The 17,241-nt window shown below is 50.0% G+C and overlaps 1 protein-coding gene across 3 annotated transcripts in view; it reads left to right on the plus strand.

The window, feature by feature from the left end:
* The window catches only part of VAV3 (vav guanine nucleotide exchange factor 3), a 263,079-nt gene that overhangs the window by 239,848 nt on the left and 5,990 nt on the right, over positions 1-17,241 (plus strand). For 2 of the 3 annotated variants that reach the window (XM_045816668.1, XM_045816670.1), the window contains exons 23-25: positions 108-263; positions 832-919; positions 8,050-8,179. In XM_045816668.1, coding sequence (XP_045672624.1) covers positions 108-263; positions 832-919; positions 8,050-8,179 — 374 coding nt within the window. The remainder of the gene's footprint in view (positions 1-107; positions 264-831; positions 920-8,049; positions 8,180-17,241) is intronic. The other variant, XM_045816669.1, reaches the window with a different exon arrangement.

Raw genomic sequence — 17,241 nt, forward strand, 5'->3', positions numbered from 1 at the left:
TTTTTTAAAGCAATGTCATGAGTTGGTACAGCGGCCAAAAGAGCTCAGATCTGCCACGAAATTAAAATCCGGACAGGTGCTTATTTTCAGCCTCTGCTCCCCTCCAGGTGCAGTACACAACCGTTCTGTGTGACCGTTTCCCACAGGTATGCCGGAGCCATGGAGAGATTGCAGGCAGAGACCGAACTTATCAACAGGGTCAACAGCACCTACCTGGTGAGGCACCGGACCAAAGAGTCTGGAGAGTACGCGATCAGCATTAAGTAAGTAGGGCCAGGGCTTTCACGGAAATAGCTTTCCTGTTTGCGGAGTTGCGCAGACCACCTGACGCACGCAGCACCCCAGTGGGGGACCGAGGTTCTAATTCCAGGGGACATGAGGCCTCCAGCCAGACAGTTCATTCATACTCGAAAATACCTGTTAGAAAACCAGCATCAAGTGTGATAGGCTGCTGCTTGGCCTATTAGACCTCTTTCATAACGTTGTATTTTGGTGACTTGGTGTGCGTATGTTTTTAATACATTCTAAGAGTATAAATTACTGGATTTTGTTTTATTTTGTTTTTCTGTATTCTCCAGTGGAACTTGCTGAATGCATGGGGCACAACTGTCGGTCAAATGTAGTCTCCCTTCTCACTTCGATATTGGTTGTGTCTTCAGCCAGTCTAGTAGATATATTTTGTTAATTAGCTGTCACCGGTGTATTGGCATAGGTATATATTTTGTCTTCCGAATTAATTCCTGTAACGTTATTGGGGCCTGCCCTGTGGTAATTATTGATTTCTACTGATTAAGAACACATTTATATTCATAAGTTATTCATTGCCCACAGGTACAATAATGAAGCAAAGCACATCAAGATTGTAGCCAGAGACGGCTTATTTCACATTGCAGAAAATAGAAAATTTAAAAGTTTAATGGTAAGCATTGATTAGTTCTTTTCAATCTGTGTCCTTTATTTTTCTCTTATTAGAAAGGTCAGTTTAATTCTATAGTTTCATGGAAATTCGGCTCACTGTAAAGTTGTTTCAAGAAAATCATACTATAAATTTGCAGCAGATCCTGAAAATGCCACTTTTAAGAATTCCAGCAGTTTTATATTGCCCTAGTCGTGGTTTTCATTCTAAGTGAAGTTTAAAAGTTTTATTATTAGTTTTAGAAGATTTTATTTATTTATTTTTAGAGAGAGGGGAAGGGAGGGAAAAAGAGAGGGAGAGAAACATTGATGTGAGAGAGACATTGGTCAGTTGCCTCTTGTACTCACCCCACCTGAGGACTGAACCCACAGCCCAGGCATTTGTCTTGACCAGGAATCGAACCAGCAACCTTTCATTTTGCAGGACAATGCCCAACCCACTGAGCCAGACTGGTCAGGGCAAGTTTGCAAGTTTTAGATAATATTTCAGAGTCTACACTATTAATGACCCAGAGTAACAGGCAAATTCAAATGCAGCCAACTTTCAGTTATCCGTGAGTTTTGCCTTGTTTTTGATGAAACCCAGCAAATGTTTAACGTGCGTCTCTGCCCTCCCCTTCCTTCCTCTGCCTCCGTCTCCTCATTCAGGTAGAGGAAAGTATTCAAAATTATAACATAAAAGCTGCAATTGTAATTGGTAAAACACTCCTTACATTCAGATTTATTTCATACAAAATGCAATATAATGTCACATAGAAATCCTTTTGCTATATTATGAATGATCTGTGTTCTTCTTCATTACCTTGTACAATTCAACATTAACAAGGCAACATTTTTAGCACGCAACAATCTCACAGGAACTTTATATTTAAATTGAAGTAGTATGTTGTTACTATGAAAAAAAGATCGCTTTTGCTTTACATGAAGAAAGATTATTTTATTAACTTTAAAATTTAAATAATTATGAGAACGGTTTGCGTGGCACAGCTATAACCTGGCAGCCAAGGAGCGTGGACTGGAGTATACATGCGTGAACAATGACGACTTCACTGTACCAGTCAGTGGGGGCGGGGCAGTATAGACGCCACTGAGTGAGCATGTTCACTGCGGCCGTTGTATTCCAAATGACTGAGTGGACAGAGCAACGAATCTGCATCAGAGTTTGCGTTAAGCTTGGACAGCCCTCCGTGAAAACTATTCGGGTGATTTAGAAGGTCACAGCTATGGGCAGCTGGTGATTGGCAGCTTCATCACGACAACATGCCTGGTCATGCATCACATCTTGTGCAGACTTTTTTTGAGAAACATCAAATCACCCAGGGACTCAGCATCTCTACAGCCCAGATTTGGTGCCCTGTGACTTCTGGCTTTTCCCAAACTCAAGTCACCTTTGAAAGGGAAGAGATTTTAGATTTCAGAGCATCAATGAGATTCAGGAAAATGCAACCGGGCAGCAGATGGCGGCTGGGGGAACTGTGTGAGGTCCCGAGGTGCCTGCTTGGAAGGGGGCTGAGGTGTCATTTTCTATGTACAATGTTTCTTATATCTTATATCTTCTTCAATAAATGTCATATGAAATGGGTGGATACTTTCTGGACTTTGTTAACTTCATGTATAAACAATGTGTATATCTCATTATACTGTATATGCATTGCTGGGAGTAAAAAAGTTCATATTTCCTGAAAAGTGGTCTCAAGCCTGTTTGTCAAGTTCGAGAGAGTTTCTCTAGATAATGAAGAATTTGGATACAGGACATAAGATGCATTTGCAGTGCTCCGCTGAGCACTTTGAGTAACATCAGGAAGAACCACTCATTGATTGAACCATCAATCAAACGACACAGAACTGCAGCCTCCCGGAAAACATCTCGAAGCACTTTGCGGACGTTACCCTCAAAGTTAAACGGAGAGCAAGAGAGCCTTACAGAGGGAGCCAGCCCGAAAGCCGTGTCTGAAAACCTGGAACTACTTCAGGACGCGGTGTTTTTAAGAAAGCGAAGCATCCCACGTTGAAAGAAAAGCAAGAAAGCTCTCTGGACATAAACATCACGCTCCCCATTCAGAGGCGAAGGCTGGGCAGCAAGACCACATCCTGGAAAACGTAAACTCGGTCAATTGGGGCCAGAGATCCAGGCATCCTGGCTGCGGGCAGCGACTTACCTTCCGTGGGAACAGAGACACCTGGACCCGAGCTTCTTCCTGACGTGAAGACCTAGGGGGGCAGGTGGCAAAGGGACATGCAAACAGTGAGTGACAGCCCCAGCCGAGCCGTGGTCAAAGCCTGCAGGGGGCAGGGGTCTCCTCCTCGTCGCAAGACCCACCCGCTTGAGTCTTCGCCTGTGGGACGTCTGCGGGTGGTAATGGGGCTGCCCCACGGTGTCCCAGCTCAGCTGAGGCTCCACGAAAATTGTGTTGGGCCAAAGCAGGCTTCCCGACTTGCTGACTTGGAAAGTAACAAGAAGCACTCCCATCAGAGAAGACAGTGAAGAGGATGAAAGGTGTCATTGCTGGGAGGGGCCAAACCATTCAGCTTGGTGTCACCTGGGTTCAGCTCAAGAAAGTCCTGCGGCAGCCAAGGCGCGATGTGAGAAGCCAGTCATCCCGTAGCACCTGGACGGGCGGACGTGGATCCTTGGTTGCTCTCTGCATAAGGAGCAGCAGAGACCCAGAATTCAAATTATTTCTACCAGAGAGCAGTGAAGGCTTCTGTGGTGATGTTCCGGAAAGGGGATTAAGAGGGCTTGTCACGCTCAAACGAGCTACCCTTACGTGGTAGGTGCAAAGCATCAGACGTGCCGCTGCTGGAGACCCGTGACTATTGTTTTTTCCTTTGCGCCTGGGACCTTCTGTAAGGAAGCACACAGCACAGCGGGTTCAAGGGAGGGGATTACACCTCAGTGGCAGCCCTGGTGTGGCTCAGTGGGTTAAGCGCCGGACTGCAAACTGAAAGGTTGCTGGTTCAATTCCTGGTCAGGGCACGTGCCTGGGTTGTGGGCCAGGTCCCTCCCTGGCTGGGGGTGTGCATTCATACGCATAACTACTTTTCAGCCAAGGACAGACCTCGTGTATGACGGTGGTCCCATAACATTACAATGGAGCTGACAAAGTCCTGTCACGTGGTAATGTGGTAGCCACCCTGACGTCGTAGTGCTGCAGATGACTCACGGGTTTGGTGGTGCAGGCCCAGAGAAACTACTGCACTGCCAGTCGTGTAAAAAGTACCGTGCGTACACGGTACTCGATAATGACAAGGAACGACTGTGTTACTAGTTCAAGGACGTACTACACTTTTAAGCATTATTTTAGAATGCACTCTTTCTACTTATTAAAGAAAGAGAAGTTGGCTGTGTAACTGGGCTCTTGGTTGCGCTGGCAGCAGCCTCCTGCGTTGACTCTCTCGATGGCGGCCCAGTCTTGTGCGTGATTTAATCTCACGGTGGCGCCTGCTCATTAGCGTGATGAAATCGCCCGAAGGATGCGTTTCTGAGAAGGTGTCCATCATTAAGTGACTCATGACTGTGACTGTAAGAGAAAAGAAAGATAAGGAACTGGAACTCTCAGCCTTAGAAAAACACCTTTGCCGGGTCGAGCAGATGGCTGCGAAAAGTGATGCCGTGACGAGATAGCCGAACTCGTCTGGAGCTGCCCGGGCTCCACGGTTCTGTTCGTGTGTTGCACACTTTCACAGTGAGTCCTTCCCATGTGAAATCACCACGTTTTTGCAGAATTCAGAAAGGACTCTGCACTCCTTAAAATGCTCTCTAATGAGTACATCCGTCTGAGCCAAGAGTCTCCCCATGGTGCTGTCCTGGGAGCCTCACCTAGGAAAGACTGCGCCAGGCAGGACGGCTCCCGTCAGTGACTGGCCCCTCTGGGAGGGGGTGGCAGGTTCATCAATGCGGCAGCGCCGGGGCCTCTCTGAGCCAGGATCGCTCAGCTGCACGGAGCTTCCCTTCCTCACGTTCGTGTCCAATAGCCAGGTTCCCACCGTAGGCAGGGCGTGTGGTTTGGAGTGGCCGTTTCTCCGGCGTAGTTCACTCTCTGCCCGTCTTTGGTGGTAGAGTTATATTCTTCTACCTGTGAAACTCCCTAGAGCCTGGAATTAAATTTTAATTCGGAGAGGGTGTAGGACAGCAGCAGACTCCAGAACTGGTTTTCAATTAGCCAGTTCCTCAAAGGGCAGATTGGCCTTGGGTGGTTGAGGCTAACTTTTTTTTTTCCCTTGGGCTTCCGTAACGCGGGGGATCACATATTTGTGTTTTTCCGAGTCAAGAAATTCAAATTCTAAATGAGTTTCTGTATCCAGATGACAAGACATTAAGTTCGTTCTAATTGTCATGTATGCCACACAATCCGTGTCCAGATGCTGTCTATAACTCATCTCCATTGCCCGTTGCCTTGGAAACTGGAAGGGCTGGCTCTCGTTATTTTTTGGAGAGACTTGAATTGCTGGTACCTCCGTGTCGGCGTGAGATAAGGAGAGCTGAGCCGCTGCTTTTGTTTAGAGTGTTCTTATTTACTTGTAGTACCTGAAGGTCAATGGCCGCTAAGGCAGGGGTGGATTAGACTAAAACACGGAAGGCACAGAGGCGTCCATTGGACAGATCCACGGCGGCACCGTTTAATTCCAGCTCATTAGAATCACGAAGGAAGACTTGCCCTCGGAAGGCTGTGAAATGGAACTGAAGTCCACCGCCTGCGTAGTGAAGGGGTGAAGAGTGTTTTGCAGCTCACTCCTTCACAGGCTCCTCGGGCTTCTGGCCACCGCGGCAAAAACTTGGATTCACGCTAATTCACAACATACATAACGTTTGTATTGACTACAACAAACTTTCGCAGAAGTTCAAACTTACTGGCTTATTACTCTCAGGTTTATTTTTGCATTTTTACTGAAGAAGCTGTTTTGCTCCGCCGAAGTCACGCCCCCGGCAGCACGTGCATCATCATCATCATCATCATCATCACCACCATGTACACACGTGCACAGCTCTTTCAGAGACCTCACTGAATGTTCCCTCTCATTTAAACATTTTTATGTAGCAGTATCGGTCTCCGGAATTTAATTCTGAACCTTGCCTTTGCAAACCATGTTAAAAAATCACCAAAATACAAATGCCTCATTCTGATCATTCAGACCATTTTGAGAATATACACATTTCTATCTGGTATTTTGTCTCCCTCCTCATCCTCATCCTCCTTCTCCTTCTTCTTTCTCTTTTTAAGTGGGCCAGATTCCAAATTCCCTTGCTTCATGAAGGATCCCTGTAATCTGGGTCCAAGGAAGGAAGAAGTAGATATATTTTTTAAGTGACAGATACAACGTGTGTAAAAGCCCAGCATCTCAGGTCTAAGCCAACAAAGTTTCTGGCCCATCACGGACTCTTAGCAAATGCTCCTCCCCTGTATTCTCCCGCCTTGTGGACTTACATTTGCCAGGTGCTATTTGCTAACCGTGTGACGCAGTTAGGAGCACAGCGTTGCAGGCAGACACCAGCTGCACGGCCGTGCACACCCTGACTGACCCCCCAGAGACGTGAGCATCAGTGGGGACAAGGACCATCTGTCGTTCACCGTGCGAAGATGTGAGAAACTACGGAGAGGCCTGGTCGGGGGAGGGTGGCAGCTCTCAGGACAGTCACCTGCACCAGGCGCTTCGTCCGTTCTTACCGTGACCTGTGAAACTGCTCGTTGCCTCCGTTTGACAGACGTGGGCGCTGGACAATGTCCATTTGCTTTCTCCTGTGCTCCAGCCCAGCCCCGTGGCCTTGCGTCTGGGCACGCGGTCCTCGTCACCTCTCGTCCGTCCCCAGCCTGAACCCTCTGCCTGCAATGGTCCTCTCCCCCTTCCTGGCTCTTCCCATCTCACATGTCCCCCCCTGTGAGCCGAGCTGTCTCCATCGTGCGGCCTTCTCTCGTCCTCCAGAAAGGACGTGCGACAGGGAGTTCTGGCCTGCTTTTGAACTTGCACAGTCCCTCACTTTCTTCCAAGGCCGAGAACTCCGAGAGAGAGGGTCGGCCTCGTCTTCCTAATCTTCGCGACCCCTTGACCTCCCCACACCATGCATTTCACAACTCAGCTGCGTTCGGTCATGAATGATTAATGTATCATTGGCGATTCTCTTTTTCTTCGCCCGGTGATTTTTGGCCCGATTGATTTGCTTTGGGAACTTTGACCATCACTACTGAAGGGAGATATTGAGTTGGTATCGGGGTGATTTTTAGAAGAAATGAGTTGACTTTTATACTGTTTTATAGCAATTGTGCAGCAATGGGAGCAACAAGTAATTCAGTTAAAAGGGATTTGGCTTTGCTTTTCATTTCAGGTGTTTGTAAGAGATGTGATATCTATAGTACTCGTCTGATAATAATATGCATTTTGTCCGTTATGAAGCCATTATTATTTAATCTCTGTTTCAAGTAGAGGGACTCAGGTTTGTGTAGAATCTATGAAACCAGCATCTCAAAAGAAATTCCCTGAAATTTCGGTAGGGAAGATGGTGGGAAGTTGTTATATTAGGCTTGGATGTGTTTAGGACAAATGCGGTATTGGAGGAAATTGGAAGCCACCGCGTCATTGACCTCCGCAAGCACCAGAGGGTGGGCAGAGTCGTGAGACGGGCGCTTGCACTTACAGCGTAAGCTGGAAGCAATGCCAAGTAGCACTGTGGTTTATCAGCCTTGATTTGCCGTGGAAAACTACGTCGACAATCCCATTTGTTTTTTCTGCAATGTGGAGAGAAGAATGCAGGAAACTAGAAATTGCTATGTATTCAGCAAACAGCTGTTCCCTTTATTTTTGTCCAGAAAGGCAAGTATTTCATAAATAAGAACAATAATTACTGTTCCGACACCGAGGTTCAGTATGGTTTCTTTTCATTGACCGCATCTGACGGGAGATGAGCAGGACGCTCTCCACCCGTGAATAACAACAGGCGAGCCCACGTTGCAAATGGCCTGAGCGACAAAGGCAGTTATTAGGCAGGTGCTGCGTATGTGCAGATCAGCATTTACTTGTCCGTCGACTTATGGAAAATTGAGCGTTAAATCGATCATCCTTGTACATGTGTATGTCAAGTCCGTGTGTTTGAGAGCAGACCCTTATTAAAAATTTTCTTTTATTCTTCTCACCCGAAAGGAGCTTGTGGAGTATTACAAGCATCATTCCCTCAAGGAAGGGTTCAGAACCTTAGACACGACTCTCCAGTTTCCGTACAAGGAGCCAGAACACTCAGCTGTACAGAGAGGCAGCAGAGCGGGCAACAGCTGTGAGTATCGTCACCGAGAACGCGATTCGCTGTCACTTGCGTGGAGGCGCAATCCCACGTAACATCCTCATTCCAGAGTTTGAAATAGGAACCAATGAAGATGCTAATGCGTTTAGCAAGGGATTTTTCTTGCTGAGCAGACTCAGACAGGCCGACAGGTTTGTGACCATTTCAAGATAAGGTTCTTTGGGCCAGACTGAAAAAAACGTGTGCGTTCAGAAATCCATCAGAAATGTACAGGTGGGTTAATATGCAGGTTGTGTTTTTTTTTTTTTCAGTGACTTTTACAGTAGTCAGACTCTTTTTAAAGATTTTTATTTATTTATTTTCAGAGAGAGAAGGGAGGGAGAAAGAGAGAGAGAAACATCAATGTGCGGTTGCTGGGGGTCATGGCCTGCAACCCAGGCATGTGCCCTGAATGGGAATCGAACCTGCGACACTTTGGTTTGAAGTCTGAGCTCAGTCCACTGAGCTTTGTCAGCCAGGGCACCAGACTCTTTTTAATTTACATGTGTTTGCGGTCCTAAGGCTGTCGGAGTAATGGCATTTAAGCCAGGCCGGTGCCGGGCTTTTCTTGCCTAGCCTACCATCCCCCGTCTCCTTACGATTCTGTTTTAAAGATCTTTGGAATCATGTCTCCTTTGACGCCAGTATGTCTAAAAGTACATACATGTTAGCCACTTTCCCTCAGAACGAGCACCGTGCTGGTGCTGTTCATCAAAGGTTAGCACACAGACCAAGAGTAGGTTCTAGCCAGAGGTCAAGGCACAGACTTTTTTGTCATCCCCGTCTAATGCCATGTAATCTCCCCGGAGGTGGATGGAGCTCGTAGGGAGACCATCACGATGAAAAATGTCGGGGATAAAACGTGATTTCATTCTCTTATTTTGATATCTTTTTTTTTAAATAAAACTGTTTTGGAGGAGAAATGAATACAGTTTTATGACTCTTAGAATCCTTAGCCTAAGCAAAACTGGATTTTCTAGAGGTATTTCTGAAGAGAATTTACATCACTGCAGTAGAACTTGAACTTCTTTCCCCGCTAACAGCAGAAACGGAAAGAGAAACAGGGAGCACGCACGGCTCCAGCGACATCAGTGAGATTTCATACCCTTCGCATAAGTAAAAGTGCTGGCAATTTGTCACGTCAGCCGACGGGTATGGGCTGTATTTGAGTAACTTAATAGCTGTTCTCTTCACAAGGATTTGTGATAAATAATCACACTTGTGCAAAGCAGAGCATGTTTTAGGTGGAAACCTTGTCCACCCATTAAGTTACCTTTCTGTTTTTTAGCCCAGTGTTACTCAGTTATCTTAGGTTCTCATGCAGGTTGAGGAATTTCTTATTTCTATATTGAGACGATGTCACTCTAAAGTGACTGGGAAGAAGCGAGCTGGCGCTTCAGTCAGCAGTAGTGGCCCAGTGGTCCGCACGCCAAGGTCATGCCACCGTGCCCGTGGACGGGATTATAACCTCAGGTCAAGTCAGTGATACGGCCCAGTGCCTTGTTCACTTGATGCTCACTCTGCACAGAGTAGGTGTTTTCTACAACAGTGGGTGTTTCATCAGCACGAAACACAGTGGGTATTTTACGAACCCCACGAGGGCTCTGCGGGTCCCCCAAGGGGCTGTCTGTGGAGCGCTCAGCCGGGCGCCCGTGCGAGGTGGACACTCAGCGAAAACATCAGCCGCTGCCCACGCTGCCTCTCCAGCCTCCGCTGCCGCCTCTCACTCCTCTTCTAGCACGGAAAACGTGTTCCTGTATTCGTCAGAGTTCGGTAAAATTACCAATTTTTACTCCTAGCAATGAACAGCTTTTCTTTCACGATTTTAAAAATCGACCTTGCTTATCTCAAGTTCGGATGAAGGGTTAGCCCTTCACTGAAACACCCTTCCGTGCTCGTCCGGCAGTGGGAGGAAGGAAGCACCACGTGGTCCATACAAAACGCACGCGCGAGATGTCTCTATAGCCCTCCCCTCTGCTAGCTGTCCCCCAGAGATCGCTCTCACCAAGAGGCACTCCCTGGGCACAGTGGCCGGGAGGGTGGCACGGGCAAGGACACCCACTGCTCCCCAGAGGCGGCAGAGCAGGCGAGCTGCCCCCTAGAGCCACCCCGTGTGCCGGGGAGAGGTCAAGGTCGAGGTCGACGTTCCCACTCCGGGACCCTGCTGTTGACGGTCTTGTGTCTTAGAGGACAGGGCACCCTCGCCCTGGAAACGGGAGTCCGGGAGCACTGGGGAGGAGACTGCTGGCTTCTGGGCGAGTCCAGGCCGGAACACTCGGGGGCAGGTCACCAGCTCGTTTTCAGATTAGTAAAATATGATACAATTATGACAGAACTCCCTTCTGCCGGTGGGGGAGAAACACATAGAAATACGTTGATTACAATTAAACAGGAGGCCAGGGTGTCGGGCAGGGGGGCAGATAGCGCTGCAAAGTTAGGAGCCCACTGTGGGCAAGGCTATGAGACTTTATTTTTTGCTTGTGGAGTGACTTGAGTGTTTCTAAGAGAGAAGAAAAAGAGAGAAAGAAGGAAGCGAGAGCAGAGACAGGTCTCGGGGGGGGGGCGGGAGCTGTTGGGGTTCCCTAGGGCCTGCAGTGGCTTTGTGGGAGACACTGGGCCCTATCCCAGGGCTCTGGAAGAACCCCGGGGCTGTCCCAGATGGCCCCAGCAAGCCTGCCCTGGACGCTGGTGGGCCGAGGGGCTTGTGCACGCGCAGGGCACCGAGCTACCTGTTTGTCTTTCTTGCCCCACGGTGAGCGTGGAATTATTCCCAGGCCCGCCAGCGAGCACCTCTCTGCCCTCAGGCGAGTCCCTGAGCTCGCCTGGCCCTCGGCTTCCTCATCTGATGGGTGAGGAGTGAGATTAGACGTGTTCGCGTGCTCTTTCACCGGCAGCACCTGAGATTTCTGTCTTTGTACACGTGGGAGGAGGAGGAGAAGAAGAATGTTAATAGGCTGATGACACTAGGAAACGTCGCACCATTAGCTATTTCATAACACTTGGGCAGGCCTCACGCGTTTTCTCAGGTTCTCATGAATCAGAACCACAGCGTAGAGTTGGCTAATTAGAAACAAAAATGTTGGTTATCATTATATTTAGATAACCTCAAATCATCTTCCCTCAAGAACTCACGAGTTGTAAGAGGAAAAACAGAAACCGCTTAATCGAGCGATCGCAGTAACGCCGATGATGGGACGATAGGGAGTGTGCACCCCCTAATGCGGTCCCCGAGAACCCACCAGCACTTCGGCGGGCCGCCCGTTTCCAAGGCGCGCAATCCGAGTTTAACGTGAGCAAATGCCAGACCAGCCCAGGCTGAGCGCGTTCCACTGAATAATTGGCCTGTGCTCTCCACGAGCGTCCCTGGCATGAAAGGCAGAGGGGCCTGAGGCATCATTCCAGGTTCCACGAGACTGAGGGGACCCGGCAAAACCTGCAGCACATGACCCTGGATCGGCTCCTGGAGCGAAAACGTACATGATCTTTTTCTCATAAAGGACATGCCTGGCACAATTCACAACCTTTGAATAGGTTTCTAGATTAATTAATAGCATTTTTCTACTTGTGATAACTGCGCTGTGATTATGTAAGAAGAAAAATGCCTTTTGCTTTTAGGAAGTACACACTGACACAGAAACAAAGGTCATTATGTCTGCAAAGTATTCTAACATGGTTCAAAAAGCACAGAAATTGGGAAAGCAAACATAGTGAAATGGTGACATTTGAGGAGTTCTGAGGAGTTTAAGTGAACGTCTATGGGAATTCTCTGTACCGTTCTTGCAACTTTTCTTCAGGCCTGAATTACCCCAGAATTAAAAGTTGTAATAATTGGAGAGGGTCCCGCGAGTGAGTAAGTCCCACGGAACCGTCTCCTTTTGCACCCGTTCCAGGGGCGGGGGTGCTGGGCACACTGATTTGGGGGTACGGAGAGCACCCAGAAGGTTCTGTTTGAAACCATCCCCGCCTCACCTGTGACCCCGTTGCATTTGCTTACTTTCTCATTCATTATTTTTTATTCAACAAATATTTATTCCACACTTACCACGCGCCAGGCCCTGCACTGGACACGGGAGTTGTAATAGTGACTACTTGGTGGGCAGGAGCAAACACAAACAAGGAATTTCATGAATGACTTTGAGTTTTATTGAGCCCCGTGAAGCAGAAGTTGGGGGAGGGAACGACAAGAGGGCCCTTGTAGCCCGCAGGGGGAGGGAAGGGCGTTCTGGAGCGGTGACTTCAGGCGGGAGGACAGGGATCTCTGTAGGTGGCAGGCGTGGGCGGTGGAGCGCAGGGAGAGAGCCACGGTGAAGGGGTAGCTGGTGGGCGGGACCTTCAGCACGAAGGGACTTCATCTGTATGAGGACTGGGAGGCGGCCGATGTGCCTGGAGCACAGTAGGGGGAGATTGTAATACGTGCAATGGAAATATATTAAAGCTTGGTAAGCAGAAATGATGTAAACAGATTGATATTATTTTAAAAGGTCACCGGTGCCCTGGCCTGTGTGGCTTAGTTGGTTGGAGCGTTATCCCACACACCAAAAGGGTGCAGGTTCGATTCCTGGTCAGGGCACATGTCTGGGTGGTGGGTTCGATCCTCAGTCTGGGTGCGTACAGGAGGCAATCGATGGATGTTTCTCTCTCTCTTTCTCTCCTTGTCCACCTTCCTCTCTATGAAAAAAAAGTCCTTGGCTGAGGATAAATAAATAAATAAATAAAGGCTCACTGGCTGCTCTGTGAGGAGGGGCTGGGGAGGGGGCGTGGCCAGAAAAGAGAGGAGTTGGGAGGCACCTGCCAGTGTCCCCTGGAGGCCTGAGGGTGGCGTCAGTGACAGTGGGGCAGCAGAGTGGCAGTGTTCAGTGTATCCTGGAGGACGGACCGACTGGATAAAGGAACTGGGGTAGGACTAGTACAGCTACGATGCAGAAGGACTTTCCTGGGACACTGGCCCACGGGGAAGCCACCGACGGACCGGGAAGCAGGAAAGGCGCAACAGGTTTAGGGCGAAGGTGGCACGCCCAGTTTTGCACACGGTTCTCTCGGTACCCGTGCCTGGTCCGCGGTCCAGTAGGCGGCTGGCACCGAGGGGAGTGGCCGGGTCGCAGGCCAAGCTTCAGGAGTCATTAACACTTCATTTCGTAGTTTACGTGTAGTGTGGTGTGTATAGAGGTTTAACTATTCCTTTTGAAATACCGAAATGACAGCAAAACTAGAGGCGACAGGTAGTCATTGATTCGTACTTTTTAAAAACGATACGGTAAACACCGTGTTCTTCCTCTTTTAACTGACGCGTGTCTGTGTCGTGTGGCTCTGCCTCCTTGGTCAAGTCTCAGAATGGCGTGACAGTAATGATTTGCTGACGGCTTCCCCTCCCAATGTATTTGCATAACAGCAGACTGCTGGTGATGAGAGAACCCTAGTCCTCTGGATTTCACTTGGAAATAATTTGATGCATTCTTATTAGTTCCCAGGGAGAGATGTTGTCATGAAACTATGGGCCACTTACTTGCTAATGCCCCAGGAACGTCACCCTGCTTGCATGCGAGGAATCAGACACGGGGAGTCACCAGAGAGAGCTACCTGCCAGCGGGGAGGGGAGGGGGGCGGGGTCTTGCCAAGCCAGGCTCTCTGTTGTCTGTGACTAAAAGTGTCTGAGTCAAAAGTGTTTGAGGAAAGATGGGAGGACTTAATGAAAGCATGCAGTCTGCAAGTGACTGCTTCAATGTAAAAGATCTCAACATTGGTTTAATATCATCTCCGTGGGTACAGTCATCAAGGAAAGGCTTCTCAAGAAGCTTCCCAAACTAATGCAACGTGCCAGCAGGCAGACCGTCTGTGACATTAGGTGGCGACATGAATATTAGGCCAGGAGATAAGAGTCCCTTAAGGATTCCTGTTTGAATGTCACTGTTACTCAGCTATTTCCAATGCTTACATTATGTCTTCATAGAGTAGGCGGGGTCTGAGGAAGAAAACACGTGTAGAAACAGGTGGATACATTCTCAGTGTGGCTATAAATAGGTTTCGCAGGTTAAGCCCTTCTGCACAGTGTGCGGATCAAATACCTTATCCTGACATTGCTTACGTCTAGATGTAAGTGCGCACTTTCCTAGGGAAGCGCGTTATCTGATACTCTTGTCTCCGTGGGTGCCGGCATTTCAATGCTCTGCTGCCAGCTCGGGGGAGGGAAGCGCCCGAAGGCAGGGGAAATTGATGTCTGGGATGAGCGGCGACGATAAGTCACGCTACGCCGTGTAGAAAAGTAGAAAGCATCCCGGCCGATCCTTACAAATATGTGGCTGACAGCGACATTCCGGGTGGCTGGAGAGACTGATTGAGCTTCTACTCCGAGGACGATCCCTCAGGCACACAGTGCAGTCCACGCCGGGAGACCTACGGTCTTTCCCAGCCGGCCAGCGTCTCAGAAAACATCGCAGTTAGCGTGGGAATATCGTTGACAGATTACAGCTCTCAGGGACCCCGGAGAATAAATCCCGAGCATAACTCACGTTCTCTCCTGTGCGTTGTGCCGGCTTGTGCTGGAAGTCTCCTCGAGCAGTTAACTGAGCAAAAGGTGAGCGAAGCCCATGGGAGGGGGAGAGACCTCAGGAGCTGGCGCGGTTACATGCCCTGCCGAGGTCCCGGGCCGTTCAGCAGCTCGGCGCTGGGCCGCGTGCTCAGTGGGAACGCAGCGGCAGTGTGAGAGCTGGCCTCGCTCTCGGCCTGGGGATGCGGCGTACAGGGCGGGGGAGCCGCGGGGCAGCAGAGCCGGGGCGTGTGCCGTGATGTGAGGGCCCAGCGGGTGACTAGAAAGGGCAGAGAGAGGGGACAGGTGTCTGGACTGATCAGGGAGGGTTTGAGGAAGGGACCCGAGCTGAGCGTTGGTGACAAGGAGCTTCAGGTTAGGAGAGGGACACGGCGAAGGAGCAGCATTCCAGAAGGAGCAGCGGTTTGGAGTTGAGAATGAAGCTGAGGGCCTCAGGGGGTCTTAGGAAGCCGGTCTGGGTGAGAAGACTTTGTACGGGACCGTGACAAGAGACGTGGTTAGAAAAGCAGGACGTGGCCAGACTGTGATGAGTCCCAGAAATCAGGTGAAGGGTTCGGATTTCATGATTTAGGAAAAGGAATGACGCACCCGTGTTTGCCGGGAGCAGCTGAGACGCAGTATTTAGCACAGGGCGGAAGGAGGCGCAAGGCCAGCAGGCCGGCCGGGAGGCCGTGCGCCGAGTTTGCGAGGATGGTTTGCGAGGAGAACGCAGAAGACGCTTTTGAAAAGGCCAGAACTGAGGGAGATCGAGCTGGATTATGGGGGGAAGCTGCGTCTCAGGACAAGCTTGGTTCCGGCAAGTTAAGTCCTTGATGGTGGCTGGACCTCACCGCAGGGTCGGGAAGACACCTGAGCCCACGGGCTGGAGTGCAGGTGAGGGGGCACAGGCCTGTCCCAAATCTGTTCCGTCTTCTGGGGGGGAAGTTCCATGTAGAGTTAAGCCAAGGCCTGACCGTGGGAAAATAGCTACCATTTAGTTAAGATGATGACATTCTAGACAAGATTTAAGAAGACTCTAATGGCAGCCACCTGACTGACATGCATGCCCACGCCCATAGTCTTTTAGGGCAGCGCACGAAAACTAAGAATCTGCCACAGAAGTTCAAGTCCTTTGCTGAAGCGCGACCCATATTACTCCAGGAGCGTTAGATACTTTAAGATTACAGGCAGATAATCTCTCTACTGTATCTCCCTATTGCTGAGATTGTTTAAATTGCACTTTAATTGTGCTTTTATTGATTTCTTATTTCTTCCTTCTAGAGCGAACTTATCTCTTGTTACCTTTCAGACTCTTGGTCTGAATTGCCTTCAGTAGAAGTTAGGGAAGAGAAGTACAGTCTTCTCTGGTCACTCTGTGGGTCAGACAGTCCCGGAAGGAGAGAACGGGCACTTAGAAAACAGCTGGAAGGGAAGACCCCCGCACCTGCCGGGGCAGCGTGTGGAACGAGAGGCCCTGGTTCACGTTCTCGCAGATGCGAGGGCAGGGGGGGGTCTCGCCCGCAGGTTTTCTGCTGCTGAGGGAGTTTGGCGGGCGCCCTTCTCCTCGTTAAGTTAGAGGTGGTGCCCTCTCCTCTCTCTGCGAGTGGGCGTGTCACGACCTCGGGGAGATGAAAAGGCGCCGGTCACATCATAGGGCAGTAAGTGAGTCGGACAGGCTGTAGCGTTGGTTGCAATAGCGCGGATCACTGCATTTTACAATAGAACAGGGTGCTGTGGACGTACAATGGGTTGGAAGGGAATCTTGGTTATCAGCGAGGTCACACTTCAGAGGAGGTTAAAGGAAGCACGTGAGGCTTCCTGGGAAGAGTGTCACGGATGTGTCAATGCCACCCGAGGGCTCCAAGGTCCATGTGCAAGGACAAGGGAACTGCCCCCTCCCCTCTCCACCGTCTCTCGGCCAGTGGGCTTGGGTGGTCTCGGGGAGCCCCCTTAATGAGCTCCTGCCGTTCTGAAGGGTCCCCAGAACCTCCTCCTGACAGGCGTGCTGACTTGGGAACAATTTGCTGGCTTTCACATCGAGCAGTGACCCGAAAAGACGCAGACTAGATTGGATTCCACGGACTTCTTCCCAGCTTCCTCACCTTCCCCTCACTTTTGGTCACAGAAGGCTTTTTGTTACGGTGCCGACAGGTCCAGGCGCAAGGACCAGAAGCCCCCCAAGCCATTGGCTTAAACAGGAGAGACATTTATGTCTCCTTCCCATGGAGGCCTTCCAGCAGTCAGGCCAGGGCAGCGGGGCACGGCGGGCCCCCCAAAGTCTCCAGTGCCCCAGGCTCGCCCAAGCTCACGCTCACCCATCCCTGCAGCCAGGCCTTCCTCCTCCCGGACCGAGGTGGCAGCTCCCACACTCCGGGCAGTGGGACGGGGTAAAGACCACAAAGGCGGGCGGGGCAAAGGCGCGTGCCCGCTGCCCTGCGGGAAAGGTACCGGAGGCTGCCTTTGACACGCCCGCGTCCAGCCCGGTGGTGAGAACTTGGCCTTGCTTCTGGGTGAACAGGGCCCAGCCAGATAA

This window comes from Phyllostomus hastatus, unplaced genomic scaffold, assembly GCF_019186645.2.
Source record: "Phyllostomus hastatus isolate PE091 unplaced genomic scaffold, TTU_PhHast_1.1 phas_scaffold_216, whole genome shotgun sequence".
NCBI lineage: Eukaryota > Metazoa > Chordata > Mammalia > Chiroptera > Phyllostomidae > Phyllostomus > Phyllostomus hastatus.